At 35.8% G+C, this 21,844-nt stretch overlaps 1 protein-coding gene across 23 annotated transcripts in view; it reads left to right on the top strand.

Moving 5' to 3' along the window:
* The window catches only part of LOC101733947 (protocadherin gamma-B5), a 249,548-nt gene that overhangs the window by 106,313 nt on the left and 121,391 nt on the right, over positions 1-21,844 (top strand). The window contains exons 1-2 of one of the 23 annotated variants that reach the window (XM_018092621.2): positions 7,506-10,086; positions 12,435-12,653. The exons of 18 other annotated variants lie outside the window; for them this stretch is intronic. In XM_018092621.2, the coding sequence (XP_017948110.2) occupies positions 7,633-10,086; positions 12,435-12,560 (2,580 nt within the window). In that variant the 5' untranslated portion in view covers positions 7,506-7,632 and the 3' untranslated portion in view covers positions 12,561-12,653. Of the gene's footprint in view, positions 1-2,179; positions 4,706-7,505; positions 10,087-12,307; positions 14,845-17,374; positions 19,931-21,844 lie in introns of those variants that run through there. 4 more of the 23 variants (XM_031898769.1, XM_031898759.1, XM_031898775.1 and 1 more) reach the window with 4 other exon arrangements.

The following is a 21,844-nucleotide window of genomic DNA, read 5'->3' on the forward strand; positions in this document are numbered from 1 at the left end:
GTTATTGCCTTTACTGATTGTTGCACAAAGGAAGATAATACAAATGGATGTCGTTGTCCTCACCATATGCCACTCCGTACATAGTGGCTGCAAGTAGGAATTAAGCATGTTATCCACTACCCAGTGCAAGCTCAAAGATTTATATTGGATTATTGGATGGCAGTTCTAGAAAATAATTTTTCATTGTGGGTAATCAACTGCACTTTGCACCAAATTTGCATCTGCTTAATAAAGGAGCCTTAAAGGAGAAGGAAAGGTAAAAACTAAGTAAGCTTTATCAGAAAGGTCTATGTAAATACAGCCATAAGCACTCACAGAATTGCTGTACTTAGTCCTCTATCAAATGAAACAAATAATTTCTTGTCTCCTTTTTTGTAAACATGTTGTTCGGGTGTCTGACTTCTTCTCTCAGAAAACTCTTTCATTCCCGAGGCCAGAGTCTGTGCAGTTCTCCCCTCTCTCCCTTCTACTGCTTTCTTTTCCCTTAAGAATTTATAAAACTCAATCCCCCCTACCTTTAGGAATGTTTAATCTGAGCTATAATGGCTAGACAGCTGGAAGCTATGAAGACCAAGCTAAAATGGCAACTGCAATCTTAAACAAACAGAGAAAGTTTCTAAAACTCAGTTTCTACTACTCAGGCTGAATAAATATAGTGTTCTGAATAAATATAGTGTTCAAGGTGGCACTATTGTGGCAAATCTATTGGCAGTAAAATGCTAAAATAACTTTCCTTCTCCTTTAATGTAAAATAGGGAGACCTCAAATGTAAATTAAGATCAGTATATCCTCAACCCTTTTGACCTATTTGTGTATCCCCACTCCTGGCTCTACCTAAGCTGATCAGAAAACCCTGCACTACACTGATGAGCCCCAAGAAGGGCGAAACCGGTCTGTAGTTGGGAATCTGATCAGCTATTATCCTGGCTTCTGCTTTAAAACCCAGTGGGTAAGCTGTATCCTATAGGATAAACCCATGTAAATGGGATTTTTCTAAGAGCCTAAAGGAATTTGTTCCCAGAATCCCTTTTGACTTATATGTTTAGAATAGTTATTCTCTGTAATGGTATATGGGCTGCAGATTTGTAAAAATAATCTTGTTTACCTACAAATTTAATAAATTGTTACTACATTTTAGAACTATTAATATTTTTTTCTTTAAATGCTGAAATTTCTATCATCTTACAATAGTCTTTCTCTGTGAGACATCATTAACAGAATCATTGTGGCTAAAAAGAGCCATCTTTTTCTAGCAGTCAAATGTAAAAAGACTTGGAGAGCAACACAAGCACCATAAAAGTTCATGGAGGTGCCAAACAAGGGCTAAGATTGGCTATTAGGCAGTCTCTATGCACACTATCAGCTTACAGGGGGCTTTATTTGGTAGGAAATCTTGTTTTTATTTAACCAAAACTTGCCAATAAGTCAGAATTTCAAAAATAACTACCTGGTTTGGGGGCACTGAGAGCAACATCCACTGGTTGGGGATCGCTGCATTACAGTATATATAAAAATGCTGAGTCATTAATTTAGTGTCTTATGAAACAATTGTGAAGTTATGACATTAATTTTAGTTCATTTTATATTATGGCTTGGGACAGTTGTTACCTTGTGCTTTGTGTTTCATTTGAGTTGCTAAAGAGATTTAGGGTAAGGTGGCAGTAACAAAATAAGCCTAAAAATGATCCAAGTGGATCTGGGTGCTTCTCATTGTGCTGGGTGCTCAAGTTTACAGCAACTCAAGGCCACTGGAATGATAATGCTGTTGCTATTGACTTCATATTAATAAAAAGCATGCAGTGAATGTGTATTTCTTAGGAAAGAAGTCCTGTTGCCATGTGTAATACTTAGTATATTGTACCACCTAGGAAGTACAAGCTTGCAGTTTATATATGTTGGCATTTATGCAGCAGTTCCATTCTGGGAAATTATTATTGTTGCTTTTATTGAAAAAATGGTTTAATTGGGATTTAAATGCTTTATTTAGAAGCATTTAAATATTCTTAAAAATGCACATCCTTACAAGCTTATTGAGATGTTTTTGAGCTATACAATTTGTCTGCAGTTCCACATTTGTGCCTCAGAGCGCCGCTGTTTACTAATATTAAGAAACCTTGGAGATCCATTGGTACTGCCAGAAAGCAGACATAGTGCAGATTTGCAAGGAGGGATCACAAACATTTTAGCTTCTCATGCAGAGGATATATCTGCTCAACGTCTCACAAAGAAGTGGATTTTACTTATTTTGATTGTTGTCTCTGAGATATTTTTCATACAAAGAATGGAAGAGAGGAAAATGCATCAAACACAGAAATGCAAAGGATTCAGATGGCAAGTAATCTTTTCATTCCTGTTTTCATGTCTTTCTCATTCAGTCTCAGGTCAGCTACACTACTCCATTTTTGAAGAAATGCCGAAAGGCTCATCAATAGGAAACATAGCAAATGATCTTGGATTAAATCTGGAGGAAATTTCCATTAGAAAACTACGCATTGTTTCTCAAATCTCAGAGAAATATTTTAGAGTAAATCTTGGAAATGGTCATTTAAATGTTGCAGACAGGATAGACAGAGAGGCTCTGTGTGGAACAACAGAGGAATGTTTTCTAACCTTTGATGCTGTGATTGAGAATCCTCTAAATATTTTTCATGTTAGGGTAGAAATTAAGGATATAAACGATAATCCACCAAGATTTATTCATGAGACAGTTGAGTTAGAAATCAGTGAAACCACTTTACCTGGAACACAAATTGCTCTAGAAAATGCTGAAGATATTGATATTGGTGTTAATTCACTACAGAGCTATCAACTCAGCACAAATAAGCATTTTTTACTAACAGAAAAGACAAATACTGGAAGCAGTATATTTCCAGAGCTTGTGCTAAAAACATCTTTAGATAGAGAAAATGAAAACTTTTATGAAATAGTTCTTACAGCATTTGATGGTGGAAACCCCATGCAGACAGGTACAGCCCTTATTAGGATCACTGTTACAGATGCAAATGATAATTTTCCCATGTTTTCTCAAGAGATATACAAAGTGAGCATAAATGAAAATATGCCATTGAATTCCACTGTTCTGTATGTCAGTGCCAGTGACAAAGATGAAGGAATCAACTCACAGCTAACATATTCTTTTAGTTCTGCATCAAAACAAGCCACCAATGCATTTGCTATCAATCCACAAAGTGGAGAAGTGATAACAAAAGACATTTTAGATTTTGAAAAAATGAAAAATTATGAAATCGCTGTACAAGCCAAGGATGGTGGTGGCCTGATCTCCCATGCAAAAGTATTGATACAGATCTTAGATGAAAATGACAATCCTCCAGAAGTATCACTTACCTCAATAACCAATCCAGTTTCTGAAGAGTCAGCCCCTGGGACTGTGGTAGCATTGATCAGAGCACATGATCCAGACTATGGAGAAAACGCTGAGGTTGACTGTCAGATCATAGGAACAGTACCTTTTAAGCTATTGTCATCATCTGGAAACTTTTACAAAATAGTTACAACAGGAACCCTGGATAGAGAAAAAAGTTCACATTATTATATTACTATCCAAGCTACAGACAAAGGTTCTCCTCCGCTGTCTTTTAGTAAAACCATTAGATTTAATGTTTCAGATACAAATGACAATCCACCTGTATTTGAAAAAAGAAACTATATTGCATATGTACTAGAAAATAATCAGCCAGGAGCATCAATCTATAAAATCCTAGCAACTGATAAGGATAGTGAAGAAAATTCTAAAGTTACATATTCAATAACCAGCATCAATACAGAGGAGCTTTCTTCAGCTTCTTATATTTCCATTAACCCAGTAACCGGGACTATTTATGCACAGAGATCATTTGATTATGAACAGGACAGAGAATTTCAAATCCAGATTATGGCAAAAGACAATGGATCTCCTTCTTTAAATATTAGTGCAAATGTGAAAATTTGTGTCATTGATCAGAATGACAACTCACCAACAATTCTTTACCCGCAATCTGATGGTGGTGGATCTTCTGTGTATGAGATGGTTCCTTTCTCCTCTGAACAAGGGACTTTAGTGACTAAAGTGGTGGCAGTGGATGCTGACTCAGGCCACAATGCTTGGCTCTCTTATCATTTTTTGCAGGACTCAGAAACATCACATTTTATCATTGATCAATATACAGGAGAGATCAGAATATCTCGAGTTTTCCAAGAAAGAGACGTTTTGAGACACAAAGTTGTGGTGATAGTAAAGGACAATGGGACACCCTCTCTCTCAGCCACTGTTACACTGACTCTTGTAGTTGCTGATAATTTTCAGCATGTGATTCCTGAGATAAAGAACCAACCCATGAAATCAGACTCTCAGTCAAACATGCAGATTTACTTAGTAATCGCCATAGCGCTGATCTCTTTTCTCTTTATGTTGGCTGTGATGTCTGCAGTCATATCTAAATATAGAGAACCAAAAACTTCTACACCATTTAGCTCAATGGCCTCATATCCCCGAATAGATCCCAGTTTTATTCCTCAGTTTAATACTGGTACTTTGCCGCTGCCATACTCATATGATGTTTGTGTAACTCTGGACCCAAGTGAATGTAATTTTGCTCTTCTAAAACCTCATAACAATGTCCCAGTTGAAAGTTTAATTGATGCTGATGATTCAGGAACTGGAAATGCAAATGTGAAGGAGAATATAAATGTTGCTGGCATTGTACAGGTGAGTAGCTGTTTTGCTGTATGACTTACGCTAGTCAGCATTTTTTATATTTTATTCTTAAGAATCCTTTTTATTGTGTCCAGGTTATAAGACTGCTTATAAGTATGACAGTTGAAACTCATAGCAATTTTTTGTGTTCTTGGTGATTTGTGTGTCATCATCAACTACTCTACTACCCATATGAAGTACAAGTATAACTGAATATATTCGGCATGCATGGATTTGCTGAAAAATTCTGCATTCCACCGGTGAAACTTCAGGAGAAATTTGCCAAATGGGAAAAAAAGTTGCAGTTTCGTAAAAAAAAATTTGTAGTCGGGTCAAATAAGCTATGGTCGCATAAAAAACAGTTACGGTTGCATCAAATAAGTCATGGTCATGAAAAAGGCGCCTCAAATCAGTTGTACAGGAAACGCATTTCTCAAATTTTTTTGCTTTGTGAATTTTTCAGCAGTTTCACTAATTTCTCCGTGGACAGATTCAGTGGACAGATTTGCTCATTAATAGAGAGTGCATTCTTCCCTATGTTACTTAGAAATGTAGTCATCAAACACTGGTTACTTACTTTCTATAAAAGTCTGTTAGTTCAATTTTATATACTTGATGAGTAGAGATTAATGGGAATATAAAGATGTCAGCACCATTACATGTTATGTTATATGTGTTGGCTTAATTAATAAACAATTGTCAGAGATGTTTTTAGTTTTTACACCTTTGATTAACCATCTTTAAGTAAGTATATTAACTAGTTTGGGTAATTTAATGTTTGGGTACAACTGAGAGGGTAACAGATTGGTGTGTTTTTTGGTAATTTTTCCTTTGTCTGCTTGTTATATCTAGCTATTTTATGTGGCAAAAAGAGCACCATGCTTGGTTCTAGGGGATGTTTAGGGTTATCACATTTAGAAACTCATTATTGTTTGTGTATCCATTATTTTTTTAATTGTACTTATTGCTTATTTTCATATACCTGGAAGTACAGCATAATCTAGTATAATCAACATATTTGATAAAAAAAATTATTCTTAAAATCATTAGTAAGTAACATATCTGTGTTAATGATATATACTGTAACTATAGAAAACACAAGAGCCATGCATATCAGTTATAATCCATGCTAATAGATGTCATTTATGTCACATGTCTCATTAACATGTATTATAATTATAATATTATAATAAATATTTTGTATAGTTTCTTAATCTGTATAAATGGGCTCAGCCTTCAGCCTTGTGTCTTTATATGGTCATGGAACTCCTCTGTAACTAATAAAATCCTTATTTTTTACAATAGGGGGTCGATTATTATCTATTTTTAATGTTTGCGGTGCCTTCATCATAGTTTTGTATAACTGTACTGTACTCTGCTGAGCAATTTGTCCTTTAAAGGAACTGGAACCAAAAAATGAAAGTATTTTAAATTATTTAAATAGAATGTACTGCTGTCCTGCACTGGTAAAAATTGTGTGTTTGCTTCAGAAACATTACTGCAGTTTATATAAGTACCCTGCTGTGTAGCCATGGGGGCAGCCATTCAAACTGGAAAAAAGGAAAAAGGCACAGGTTACATAGCAGATAACAGATAAGCCCTGTAGAATACAATGATGTTTTATCTGTTATGTTCTATATAACCGGTGCCTTTTCTGATTTTTTCCCAGTTTGAATGGCTGCCCCCATGGCTACATAACAGTTTTGTTTATATAAACTGTAGCAAGGTTTTACCAGTGCAGGGCAACAATACATAATATACTGATTACTTTAATACACTTTCACTTTGTTGGTGTTACTGTTCCTTTAATGTGCATTGCCAATGAGATGGCTTATGTGCCTCTATCCTTGCATTTATAGACAGGCAGATACTGTAGCTACAAAGGATGATATCTTCAAATGGTGAACACGCATTTGTAATATAATGCCAAACACAGGTTGTACGATTACTCTGCTCTCGAAAATAATACTTAGAAAAATATAACTAAAGCTGCAAACTTTGGTATAGGTCTAGTCACCTATCAGTCAACATTTACTTCTCATCCATATGAAACCAAACATATTGGTTTCAGTGGGTTGCAACACCTTTGTATATTTGTTACATTTATATTTAGTACATTTTCCATCTTTGTTTCCTGCCTTGGGCTGAAATATTGTCTCACTTTCTTTTATTATTGCGATAAACTCTTGTGCTCTTTGTGTCACTATCCTGCTATCTCATGAGAGTGTCTTCATATAATCTGATATATTTCTCTTATTTATTATATATATTTTCTAGTACTATTTTTCATAGTACAAAGCTGAAGAAACTTTTATTTTGTAAAGCACATGAAAACTTGTATTTACTAGGGTTGCCAATATGGCAGCCCACTCTGAATTCAAGCTCTAAGTTCTTTTCCCAGGCCGGCTATCATTTTTGGAAAAGAAAAGCATCAGCTTGGGGAAGTTTTCCAATTACTAGTTTTTTAAAACTAACTATTAATTGGCACTACTAATTTTGCTTACCACAGGCTGACATAATTACTTGAATGCTGGGATTGTATGTAGCTTATAGGACATCACATTTACATTTCTTAGTAATTTAACATGCATTTATGTAGTACTAGATAAAGTTATATTTTAAAATCAAATATAATTACTATTTTGCTAATTATTATTTGTAGTAGGTAGCTGCCCGCAGTTATAAAATTCGAAATCTGTTTTATAGCACATTTATACAAATAACTGCAGTTCCACATTTGTGCCTCAGAGCGCCGCTGTTCACTAATATTAAGAAATCTTGGAGATCCATTGGTACTACCATACAGCATATATAACATTGCAGAGGTGCAGAGAGAGATCAGAAAGCTTTTTGCTTTTTCATACAAAGGATTCAGCTTAAGGAGATCTCATTTGGAACTGGATTTAGCATTTTTCTGTCAGTTTTCAAGTGGATTATAAATGCAGCAGGGAGCTTTATCTGGAATATTTCTCAAACAAAGAATGGCTCAGAGAAAAATCCAGACATGCACAGGATTCAAATGGCAAGTAATGTTTTCATTCCTATTTTCTGGTCTTTGTCAATCAGTCTCTGGGCAGCTTCACTATTCCATTTTTGAAGAAATGCAAAAAGGCTCATTGATTGGAAATTTAGCAAAAGACCTTGCATTAAATATTAAAGAAATTTCACATAGAAATCTTCGTATTGTTTCTAAATTTTCAGAGAAATATTTCAGTTTAAATTTAGAAAATGGAAACCTATATGTTGCCAACAGGATAGACAGAGAGGCTCTTTGTGGCACAACAGAGGAATGCTTTCTAACATTTGATACGGTGGTTGAAAATCCCCTAAATGTTTTTCATATTAAGGTTGACATTAAGGATATAAATGATAATCCCCCAAGATTTGTGCATGACACAATTGAGCTAGAAATCAGCGAATCCACATTACCAGGAGTGAGATTTGCTTTACAAAATGCAGAAGATCTTGATATAGGAATAAATTCTTTGCAAAGCTATAGACTTAGTGAAAACAAGCATTATGTACTGGGAGAGAAGACAAGTACTGACACCAACACAATTCCAGAACTTATTTTAGAGATGCCTTTAGATCGGGAAACAGAAAGCATCCATGAAATAGTGCTCACAGCTTTTGATGGAGGAAGTCCTATGCAAACAGGAACAGCATTAATTAGGGTTACTATTACAGATTCTAATGATAACTTTCCTATATTTGCACAAGAGGTATACAAAGTAAGCATAAGGGAAAATATGCCATTGAATTCCACTATTCTTCATGTTAGTGCAAATGATAAAGATGAAGGTATTAATGCACAAATCACATACTCTTTCAGTGCAACTTCAAAACAGGCTAGCCGTTCATTTGCCATCAATGCTATAAGTGGTGAAATCAAAACTAAAGAAAATATTGATTTTGAAAAGACAAAATATTATGAAATATCTGTACAGGCCAGGGATGGTGGTGGCCTGGTTTCACATGCCAAGGTATTAATAGAAATTATAGATGAAAATGACAATATACCAGAGATATCAGTTACATCAGTAACTACCCCAATCTCTGAAGATTCTCCATCTGGCATTGTAGTAGCATTAATTGTAGCACATGATCTAGACTCTGGAGAAAATGGAGAGATGGACTGTCAGATCATAGATTTAGTACCTTTCAAATTATTATCAACATCTGGAAACTTTTACAAAATTGTGACATCAAGCACCTTGGACAGAGAAATGAAATCCCTTTATGATATCACCATTCAAGCTACAGACAAAGGTTCTCCACCACTGTCCTCTAGAAAAACCATCAGACTTGATGTTTCAGATATTAACGATAATGCCCCAGTGTTTGAAAAATCAACATATACTGTCTACATATCAGAAAACAACGAGCCAGGAGCATCTATATACAGCATCCAAGCAAGTGATAAAGACTCTGAAGAAAACGCAAAACTTGTCTATTCCTCCATTACTAGCAATAGAGAGGAGCCCTCTTTAGCCTCTTATATTTCCATAAACCCAGTAACTGGGGTTATATATGCACAGAGATCAATTGATTATGAACAGAGCAAAGAATTTCAAATTCAAATCATGGCCAAAGACAATGGCTATCCGTCTTTAAACAGTACTTCCTTTGTAAGGATATGTGTGATTGATCAGAATGATAATTCTCCAATAATTCTTTACCCATCAGCAGATATTGGTTCTGCAGCATATGAGATGGTTCCTTTTTCCTCTGAACAAAGGACTTTAGTGACTAAAGTGGTGGCAGTGGATGCTGACTCAGGCCACAATGCTTGGCTCTCTTATCTTTTTTTGCAAGACTCTGAAACATCATATTTCGTCATTGATCAATATACAGGAGAGATCAGAACATCTCGAGTTTTCCAAGAAAGAGACATTTTGAGGCACAAAGTTGTGGTGATAGTAAAGGACAATGGGACACCCTCTCTCTCAGCCACTGTTACACTGACTCTTGTAGTTGCTGATAATTTCCAGCATGTTCTTCCTGAGATTAGTAACCAACCCGTGAAATCAGACTCTCAATCAACCATGAAGACTTATTTGGTTATAGCTATAGCACTAATATCTTTTCTCTTTATGTTGACTGTGGTGTCTGCAATTATATCTAAATACAGAGAGTCAAAATCATCTACATCAATTTGCTCAATGGCCACATACCCCCAAATTGACCCAAGCTTTATTCCTCAATTTAACAGTGGTACTTTGCCATTCCCATACTCATATGATGTTTGTGTAACTCTGGATCCAAGTGAAATGGACTTTGCTGTTCTTAATCCTCATCACAATGTTCCAGTTAAAAATTTAATTGATGCTGATGATTCAGGGATTGGAGATGAAAATGTAAAAGACACTTTAGGTTCTGCTGCAAATATGAAGGTGAGTCATTATTTTAAAATTCTTACACTATTCATGAATTTAGGCACTATTGTTTGAATTCATACCTGGAATTGCTAAGGAAGGGGTAATTTGCTCTTTGTACAGCAAGTAGTCTCTAGAGCTGAAAACTACTTACAACTCAGAAGTGGGACATCTAGGAGGTACTTAGTGGTCCTCTGCTGAGAAAGTTGTAGTGGAGGGCCCTACACGTATTGCCATATTTAAGGAACAGATTATATTACTTGTATTGTACACTGTTTTGCATGTTTAACGTAGTCTTTGGCTTTCACTAGCTATACTTTTCTATGTGGTTTTGAGTTCTGAGGTCATTTGTGGTTTAATGGACCTTTTGCAATCTGCAACAATCTGCAACAAGGTTGTTACGGAGACCGTTTGTATTTGTGCCCATAGTATGATCGGTTACAAAATATTGTGCTAAAATAACTAATAATAACACAAATGCCTTAGAATCTCCTTAGAAATTGTGTTTAATGAATTTGAGTACAGCAAAACAATGACAGCATAGGATCAACAAGATTTTTTCTTGTATTAAATGAGGGTTAAAGTGTACAGAAGTAAAAGGTAATTCTTACCATTCACAAAACACTGGTAAGGCCTCATATAGATTATACAGTGCAATTTTGGTCCACTGTATTAAAATGGATATATAATGGATTCTGTTAAAAGAGAAGGTCCAGAGAAAAGAAATTATGAACTAATAAAGGGTATGGAATGTCTCAGAAAGGCTGGCCAGGGCAGCGTTGTTTACATTGGAGAAGAGGCACAAAAAATGATCTAGTGACAAGTCTGATTGCTATTTTGAAGTCAGAATTTCTTTTTTACCTTCTGAGGCAAAGTGGTGACAGATTCATAAAGTTTTTCCATTTTCTCTGGATCAGCCAGAGGTTAGATATTTTTACTCTTTATTTTTCTCTTTTACTCCAGCCATCTTGAGACATGTGGTTTTTTCAACAATATATTATATGTTTCCTCATCATAGCAGCCATGTTTCATTGTACTACAGTTTTCCCAGTACAACCTCTCATTGTCACAGGTGTGCATTCCTGGCATTAGCCTATGTGTTGGGGGTTCTCAGCCCTTAACTTGTCAGGGTACACACTTTTAAGAATTATATACGTTAAATGTAAGCCTTGGGTCTTTTGTAGAAGCAACTTTCTGGTGGTATATAGCGTGCCCTAAGAACATCCATGTGCCTTTTTTTTAATATAGCTTCTAATCTCAGGGATATATGTTTACTGTAGCCATATTCAGTTTGGTTCAGTTGCATTTCAGCATCTATTGACATAATGAATCCTACCATAGATACCTTAGGGTCTATTTGACTACCTCTGTTCAGTGTATTAGTCTCCCTAATACACAGTCAATAAGCAGTATCCCTAATCAATGTTAGTGTTTACCAAAATCCTAAGGGGTCATTTAAGAGTGCTAAAAGCTGCAAAATTAAATCCCCTAGTTGCTTGTTCAAACAACATTTGCATCTAGCCCTACCAGTGCAACCATTTGCAATTTGAGCCTTATACCTGATGAGAAACAAGGTAACAGGTGCAGAGCACATTGTTGAGAGAAACCCATTATGCTCAGCACTCCAAAACACTGCAATGTTAACAGATATAAGCAAAGAATGCTTTATTTTTAACTGTTATTCTTTTTCAATGTGATAATAAAACAGTACATTGTATGTATATTTGTCTGGATAGCTCCAGGTCCAAAGCATTCTGTACTGTAATGTTAGTAATAAAATGTATATTTACAGTGTTTATTAATATATGTGTTTTGGCCCTTTAGCTGCCAAGTTTTTCCTGTTTATAGTCATTTTAGCAGTAATCTTTCCAGTGAACTTTGTTCAAGCTACATTCTTGGCATGGAAAAATAAGTATGACATGATTATATATGTACTATGTATATTGTATTATATGTAAAGATAAATGCAGTTTTGAGGCAAAATGCATTTCACTATTGGTTGTTTTTGGTCTGTACTACAAAATAATAGCCACATTAAGGATACTTTACATTTTCTAATCCTAAGTAGTTTAAAACAAGGTAATCATTTCAGAAACAGTGCTTTTATTTCATTGTCACCATTCAAGTCTGCAGTTCCATAGTTGTGCCTCAGAGCGCCGCTGTTCACTAATATTAAGAAACCCAAGAAATCCATGGGTACTTCTGTAAGGCAGGCACACTACAGATTCATAAGGAGGGATCAAATTGTTTTAGATTCTCATGCAGTGCAGTGGATATATCTGCTAGAGAAAACATTGGAGTTTTATTTTCTGTCTGTTTCTAACTGGATTATAGCAAGAAGCTTCATTTGGATTTTCTTATTCTAGAATGGCAGTGTGGGAAATACAGCAAACACAGACATGCAAAGGATTCATATGGCAAGTAATGCTTTCATTCTTATTTTCCTACCTTTGTCATTCAGTCTCTGCTCAGCTTCACTACTCCATATTTGAAGAAATGAAAAAAGGATCATTAATTGGAAATTTAGCAAGTGATCTTGGGTTGAACATTAAGGAGATTTCATTAAGAAACCTTCGCATTGATTCTGATATTTCAGATAAATATCTCAAAGTGAGTTTAGAAAATGGAAACCTGTATGTTGCAGACAGGATAGACAGAGAGGCTCTGTGTGGCACAACAGAGGAATGTTTTCTAACCTTTGATGCAGTGATAGAGAACCCACTAAATGTATTTCATGTTAGGGTTGACATTAAGGATATAAATGATAATCCACCAAGATTTGTGCATGACACAATTGAGTTAGAAATCAGTGAATCCATAATACCAGGAGTGAAATTTGCTTTACAAAATGCAGAAGATCTTGATGTGGGTTTAAATTCTTTGCAAAGCTATACGCTTAGTGCAAATAAATATTTTATACTGGGGGAGAAGACCAGTACTGACAGCAGTAATATTCCAGAACTTGTATTGGAGATGCCTTTAGATCGGGAAACAGAAAGAATCCATGAAATAGTGCTTACAGCATTTGATGGAGGAAGTCCTATGCAAACAGGAACTGCATTAATTAGGGTAACTGTTACAGATATGAATGATAACTTTCCTATATTTGGACAAGAGGTGTACACAGTGAGCATAAATGAAAATATTCCATTGAATTCCACTGTTCTTTGTGTCAGTGCAAATGATAAAGATCAAGGTATCAATTCACAAATCACATACTCTTTCAGTGCTACTTCAAAACAGGCCAGCCGTTCATTTTCTATCAATTCTGAAACTGGGGAAATCAAAACTAAAGAAAATTTAGATTTTGAAAAGACAAAAAATTATGAAATATCTGTACAGGCCAAGGATGGTGGTGGCCTGGTCTCCCATGCCAAGGTATTGATACAAATTTTAGATGAAAATGACAATGCTCCAGAGATATCAGTTACATCTCTAACAACCCCTGTTTCTGAGGACTCCGCACCTGGCACTGTAGTAGCATTAATAAAAGCCCGGGATCTAGATTCTGGAATAAATGGGGAAGTTGAATGTCAAATAATAGGTTCAGTACCCTTTAAATTATCATTGTCTTCTGGAAACTTCTACAAAATTGTGACAACAAGCACCTTGGACAGAGAAATAAGCTCAAATTATAATATTACCATTCAAGCAAAAGACAAAGGATCCCCATCACTGATTTTTACGAAAATCCTTCGAGTGGATATTTCAGACATAAATGACAATCCACCTGTATTTGAAAAACTGATGTATGTTGCCTATGTACTAGAAAATAATCAACCAGGAGCCTCAATATACAGTGTCCAAGCAACAGATAAAGATGCGGCACAAAATGCCAAGCTTATGTACTCCATTATCAACAACAACACAATGGAGGGTCCCTCAAGCTCTTATATTTCTATTAACCCAGTTACCGGAGTTATATATGCACAACGGTCATTTGATTATGAGCAAGAAAGAGAATTCAAAATCCTCATAATGGCCAAAGACAGTGGGTCTCCTTCCTTAAACAGCAGCACAACTTTAAGAATTTGCGTTATTGATCAGAATGACAATTCTCCAAACATTCTTTACCCATCACCAGATGTTGGAGGTTCTGCAGTGTACGAGATGGTTCCTTTCTCCTCCGAACAAGGGACTTTAGTGACTAAAGTGGTGGCAGTGGATGCTGACTCAGGCCACAATGCTTGGCTCTCTTATCGTCTTTTGCAGGATTCAGAAACATCACATTTTATCATTGATCAATATACAGGAGAGATCAGAACATCTCGAGTTTTCCAAGAAAGAGACGTTTTGAGGCACAAAGTTGTGGTGATAGTAAAGGACAATGGGACACCCTCTCTCTCAGCCACTGTTACACTGACTCTTGTAGTTGCTGATAATTTTCAACATGTTGTTCCTGAAATAAGTAACCAACCCATGAAATCAGACTCTCAGTCAAACATGCAGATTTACTTAGTAATCGCCATAGCACTGATCTCTTTTCTCTTTATGTTGACTGTAATGTCTGCAGTCATATCTAAATACAGAGAATCAAAAACTTCTACATCATTTAGCTCAATGGCCGCATATCCCCAAATAGATCCCAGTTTTCTTCCTCAGTTTAATACTGGTACTTTGCCCCTACCATACTCATATGATGTCTGCGTAACGTTGGACCCAAGTGAACGTAACTTTGCTCTACTTAAACCTCATAACAATGTCCCAGTTGAAAGTTTAATTGATGCTGATGATTCAGGGATCGTAAGTGTAAATGAAACTGCTGGCGTCGGACAGGTGAGTTACCGTTTTAGAGTTTGATTTTTTTTTAAATGTTTTATTATGGCTCAGATTTACATATTTTTTATATTGATTTGCATCCTAGTAATTTAAAAGTTTTTCAATACATAAAAACCCTCTTGAGCTGCTATCAATGCCAACACTACTCATATATAGTTTTATAGCATAATTGTAAAGAAGATATGTAAAAAATATGTTGTGTTATGTATGGGAAGGCTGCAAGGTCTTTATATAATGTAGTTTTTCAGAATGAGTTAATCTCCACATTGCTCTATCAGTTATGTTGGTTAACTGACACTGCGTGGCATCTAATTTGTATCAACTATTGCCAGCATTGAATTTGTGAAGCAAAAATACCCAGAGCTTGTCTTTTTTTAGCTAATGACTAATCTGATCATGATTAAGTTTTTCTCTGTAAGGTTTTAGAGGTGGAGCTGTAACAGGTGCAGCATAGGAAGTCATATCCTAATGATACTGCAGAGCAAAAAGCTGAAGTGGGGAAATTTTATACCAGGAATATAGTACTGCCACTGGTGCCACAATGTCAAACTGTTTGTGATAAGTGGAGCAAGTTTTTAGGTAGTACTTTTACACTGGATGTTATATAAATAACCTTAATTTGAGAGCTAACTATAGATGGTTTATAGTGATGAGCGAATCTGTCCCGTTTCACTTCTCCGAAAAATTTGCGAACGGCGAAAATGTCACACGTCAAAAAAAATTGTCGCCCACGACTATTTTTTTGTTGCACGCCTATTCTTTTGTCGCCCGCAGCTATTCTTTTGTCGCCCGCGGAATTTTTGACGCTTGGCGAATTTTTCCGCTGCAAATTTTTTCCGCTAAACAATCCGCCAATGGCGAAACGCGGAAATTCGCCACGAATCCATGCCTGCCGAAACATTTCGCCCATCACTACCCATTTACTACCTTTGGACTTGTACACCATTTTAAGTTATAATATATATATTAAGCTATAACAAACCTTAGGGGCATACTTATAAAGCTTTGTATTTAAACCTATTGAAACCATATGAAAAGGTTTTTGGTGCACTATTTATAAGGTTGCTTATGCCAAAAACAACAAAAAAAAGTCAGAAGACCTGACAAAGTCCATTGAAGTATATGGGATGATAGTTGTACAAGTCTTGTAAATGTATAAACAAGTATAGATGCGTGTTTTTTTGCACAAACTGAAATGGGCAGCTTTACTGGCACTTTACCCAGTTAGGGTTTGTTAACAAAACAGTGCATGTTTGTACCTCCGACTTATAGTATAAATTTATAAAAAATAGTGCACTGCTAATTTGAGGTCATCCATTTCTATTTTACAAATTGGAAACTCCTTCAGGTTTTTAAACCTTATTATTTTACGCCTCTTCCAGATGTTAGTTTTATCTTCTGTGCAACAGAAACTGTTGCTAAATCTGCTATGAAATTGTGTTATGTTAGGTGTGTAACAGCAGTAAAAATATTATATCCTAAGCATGTCAATGAATACAGTGTCACTCTCCATATTTGAATTATACTTCCTCTGCCAGTGGACAGTTCTTTAAACAAAGTGTGGGGTCCCAAATTGGTGGGCCAAATATGGTGAGATGAATGTTTTTTCCCTGATTTTGGATAGTTATGCATTTTCTATTGGTTAAATATTGTCTAACTGAAATCTACAGTCTATAGGCAGTTACATGAAAGTAACCATACTATAAATCATCATTGTGAAAAATATTGCTGCTATATCTGATAGTGCTGGTAGTGACTGTTATACATCTTGTCAGGCCTAGATTTGTGGCGAGGCCACAAAGGCCCGGGCCTAGGGCGGCACAAATTTAGGGGCGGCATGCCACCCCGCTGCAACGTAATTTTGTCATTTTGCGGCCATACGGAGCAATGGGGACTTCTCCCCACTGCTCCGTATGGGAGTTTAAATGGCCACGCATGTGCGTTTGCCGCGGCGTGAGGGGGTTTGTTTGCGTATGCGTGCTGGGGGACACTAATGGGGGGGCGGCCTCGGGGTGCCTGGATTTGAAATCTGGCGCTGCATCTTGTGCTCCTTATGTCTAAAGTTATTTGGTGCAGTAAATCTACCTTTAGTTTATTTCACTTTTTATCATTAAATGTGCCATATTAGTAGCACTGTTAAAAACAACTTAATATTCATTTTGCTATTGATATTTGATATGTTTCATATATGTTACCAATTTGGATATACTTTAAATGACTAATCGCTTGTTTGTGATTTTGTACTTGCATTTCCTTCAACAAACACAGTGACCAAATCCAATGTATACTGTAGATATGATAGATCACTATGATTTTTTATTTTCAAAATGAATGCTCTAAAATAATACATTTTTATATATGTTGCCGAGTTATGCTCAGTATTACATTAACAAGGTTTTTTGCAACATATTTTCTGCAGTTCCACATTTGTGCCTCAGAGCGCCGCTGTTCACTAATATTAAGAACCTTGGAGATCCATTGGTATTGCCAGAAAGCAGACATAGTGCAGATTTGCAAGGAGGAATCACAATCATTTTAGATTCTGATACAAAGGGTTTATCTGCTGGTGGTGATAATATTAGGAAGTGGCTTTTACCTAGTTTGCCTCTGTCTAACTGGATTACAAACACAGCAAGTATTTTCTGTTTGGATGTTTCTGATGCAAAGAATGGCTGAAAGAATTTTCCAGCAAACACAAAGGTTTAAAGGATTTAGATGGCAAGTAATATTTTCTTTCCTATTGTTCTGTCTTTTTCATTCAGCCTCAGGTCAGATTCATTACTCCATTTTTGAAGAAATGCAGAAAGGCTCATTGATAGGAAATTTTGCAGATGATCTTGGATTAAACATTAAGGAAATCACAGCTAGAAAACTCAGAATTGTTTCACAGCTCTCTGAGACATATTTCAGTGTTAATCTTGAAAATGGGAATTTAAATGTTGCAGACAGGATAGACAGAGAGGCTCTGTGTGAGGCAAGAGAGGAATGTTTTCTAACCTTTGATACTGTGATTGAGAATCCTCTAAATATTTTCCATGTTAAGATTGACATTAAGGACATAAATGATAATCCACCAAGATTTGTTCAAGAGAAAAACGAGCTAGAAATTAGCGAATACACCTCACCAGGAACAAAATTTCTTTTCCAAAATGCAGAAGATCTGGATGTGGGAATGAATTCTATTGTTACCTATAAACTCAGTGCCAATAAGCATTTTGTACTAGGGGAGAAAAAGAGCACTAATGGGAGAACATTTCCTGAACTGATTTTGCAGACAAGTTTAGACAGAGAAACACAAAGCAACCATGAGCTGATATTAACAGCATCTGATGGCGGAAATCCTGTGCAAACAGGTACAACTCTAATTAAGATTACTGTGACTGATGTCAATGACAATTTTCCTGTATTTACACAAGAAGTATACAAAGTAAACATACATGAAAACATCCCAATACATTCTACAGTTCTTCAAGTTAATGCAAGTGATAAGGATGAAGGTATCAACGCACAAATCACTTACTCTTTTGGCACAACTGCAACTAATGTGCTCCGTATATTTGCTATTAATCCAAAAAGTGGAGAAATCACAACAAAAGGAAATGTGGATTTTGAAGAAACAAAATATTATGATATTTCTGTACAAGCTCAGGATGGAGGTAGCTTAGCTTCCCATGCCAAAGTTTTAATTCAAATTTTAGATGAAAATGATAATGCTCCTGAAATATCAGTTACCTCAATAACTACCCCAGTCTCTGAGGATTCTCCAACTGGCACTGTGGTAGCATTGATTAAAGCACATGATTTGGATTCTGGAGAAAATGGGGAGGTTGACTGTGAAATTGTAGGTGTTATTCCTTTTAAATTATTGTCTTCATCAGGAAACTTCTACAAAATCATTACAACAAGCACTTTGGACAGGGAAAAAACTCCCCGTTATAATCTCACCATTCAAGCTACAGACAAAGGCTCCCCAACACTGTCTTCTCTGAAAACTATCAGACTGGATATTTTAGATATCAATGACAATCCACCTAAATTTGAAAAATCCAATTATGTTGCCTATGTAACAGAAAATAATCAACCAGGAGCTTCAATATACAGTATCCAAGCCATAGATGAAGACACTGAAGAAAATGGTAAAGTTGTCTATTCCATTTTTACCAACAACACGGAGAAGTTTCCCTCATTCTCTTATATTTCTATTAACTCTGTAACAGGGGTTATTTATGCATTGCAATCATTTGATTATGAACAGGACAGAGAATTTCATATCCAAATCCTAGCAAAGGACAGTGGGTCACCGTCTCTGAACAGTAGAACAATTTTGAGGATTTGCATTGTTGACCAGAATGATAATTCACCAACAATTCTCTACCCATCACCAGATGTTGGTGGTTCTTCATTATTTGAGATGGTTCCTTTCTCCTCTGAACTAGGTTCTTTAATTACCAAAGTGATTGCAGTGGATGCTGACTCAGGTCACAATGCTTGGCTCTCTTATCACTTTTTTCAAGAACTGGAAACATCACATTTTAGCATTGATCAAAATACAGGAGAGATCAGAACATCTCGAGTTTTCCAAGAAAGAGACATTTTGAGGCACAAAGTTGTGGTGATAGTAAAGGACAATGGGACACCCTCTCTCTCAGCCACTGTTACACTGACTCTTGTAGTTGCTGATAATTTTCAGCATGTTCTTCCTGAAATTAGTGACCGACCCATGAAATCAGACTCTCAGTCAAACATGCAGATCTACTTGGTTATCGCCATAGCACTGATCTCTTTTCTTTTCATGCTGACTGTGTTGTCTGCAGTCATATCTAAATACAGAGAATCAAAAACGTCTACATTATTTACCTCAATGGCCGCATATCCCCAAATAGATCCCAGTTTTATTCCTCAGTTTAATACTGGTACTTTGCCGCTGCCATACTCTTATGATGTTTGTGTAACTCTGGACCCAAGTGAACATAACTTTGCTCTTCTTAAAAATCATAACAATGTCCCAGTTGAAAGTTTAATTGATGCTGATGATTCAGGAATTGGAAAGGAAAATGTGAAAGAAACTGCTAGCATTGGGGAGGTGAGTTACCATTTAAGCATGTTATCTTTTTTATGATGCTTACTTTCACATTTATTATTTATGTAGACTTTCTTTTGACATATATAACATTTCTTTATCACAAGACAATGCCTCTTCAGCTGCGATTGAAACATATAGCACTGTTTTTCTTTTTATTGGGTAGATATGTAAAAATAAATAGTTTTTTATATTATGTTTATCAAAGTATACGAAGGCTGTGAGGCCTATTTATGGTGCAGTTTGTGAGAATAAGGTAATCCCCATATTGCCCCATCAGCAAATATCCAAACTATTGCTAATATTGGTCAACTCTGGCTGTGATATTGATACTTCATAGCATCTACTTGGTATCAATTATTGGTAGAATTGGATTCCTAAATTCCTAAAATGCCTAGAGCTTTTTTTAGTTCATAGTTATTTAAAATGTATTTAAATGCAAATTTTTGCAAGGTGGAAGGTGTTGGAGTTCAATATCAATAAAAAAGTCTTGATGGTATTCTTTAAATCATGGTCGTTCTGCTCCTCATACAATGTGGTTGTTTTCCACTTTACTTTAAACTAGCATATAGTCCAATAAAGTTGCACAGCACACATGTTTCAAACCACTTAGGTCCTTCCTCTGGTGCAATTTATAGAGTGAAATCTATGGTAGACCCATAGATACAGATTTTCTAGGCCATTTAGCTAATAGTTATAAGAAGCATTTTAAAGCCTAGGCTCCGTGCATACCCATTGGTTTTATGTTGTTTATAAATTCAATCTATCTAGGTTCATTTTTTTCATCAAGACCATCCAACACAGGCTCACAGCAGTATGTTTAGCCATAAAGAAATTTCATCCCACTGATGTCTGTGTTTTTTTATTCTTAAGATCATATGTAGTGATGGATCTTTTGTGTTCTCCAAACTTCACTATTACTGGGTATAAAGTTTATCCTTCATGTAATTTTCCACAAAGGTATTTTAATGCATTTAGTACAGATTGTTATTTATCTTTGATAAAATCTAAAACTTTATTACACTGACTGGCTCTTCATGGGTTTGTCTAGGACAAAGTCTTTGAACTGCAACAGTTGCATCTACCAAGTTAGAGTTAAGCATGGATTATAGCCAGTTCAATAAGTAAGCCCTACCCTCCTGACAATACAAAAAGTAAATTCTATATGGAGAAGTGTGAGATAAATTTAAACATATAAAACTAATTGTATAAATCTTTGGACTTATGAGTTATTTATAGTGATGAGCAAATCATTTTGCAAAAGCATGAAAATTTGCCAAAATACATTGGAATCAATGGAAAAGCATTTTTCACTTTGTGGCAGTATTTACATTGCCCTGTATAGTTATATAATCTGCTTTTTACTATGCTACAACTGTTTTTCATGGTGCCTGGACAGCAGGCAGGTCTGATTGGGAAAGGGATAGGGCAGATAATGATGTCTGTATGCTTTTTCTAGTGCAAAAGGCTGGGGTTTTCTAGCAAAACAGCATGGTAAAATTCTGGCATGGATTTGCCAAAAGTGTGAATCTTGCTATTAGTCTGTACAAAACTAAAAAGTTTGCTCATGCATTAAGTTATAATAACTCCTATGAACATATTTATAAAGCTTTGTATTTAAGGTCTTTCCTTTGGCATTAATTACATATGTACATGTTCTGGGTTCACTATTTGCAAAGTGTGAATGCCAAATTTACAGCAGAATTTACAGCAAACTAATAAACTTCAATAGATCTGGCAAAGTCCATTGAACTGTATGGGAAGAAAGTTACACAAGTCAGAAAGAGGCATGGTTGTGTGGGTTTTACTGGCAGCTTGACAACCACATCTCTGCATTTAGAATACACCAATTTAGGAACTGTTCTATATTTATGGTGTACCGTCAAGTGATTTATATTTATCTGTTTATTGTATCTC

Source organism: Xenopus tropicalis, chromosome 3 (genome assembly GCF_000004195.4).
Source record: "Xenopus tropicalis strain Nigerian chromosome 3, UCB_Xtro_10.0, whole genome shotgun sequence".
Lineage (NCBI taxonomy): Eukaryota > Metazoa > Chordata > Amphibia > Anura > Pipidae > Xenopus > Xenopus tropicalis.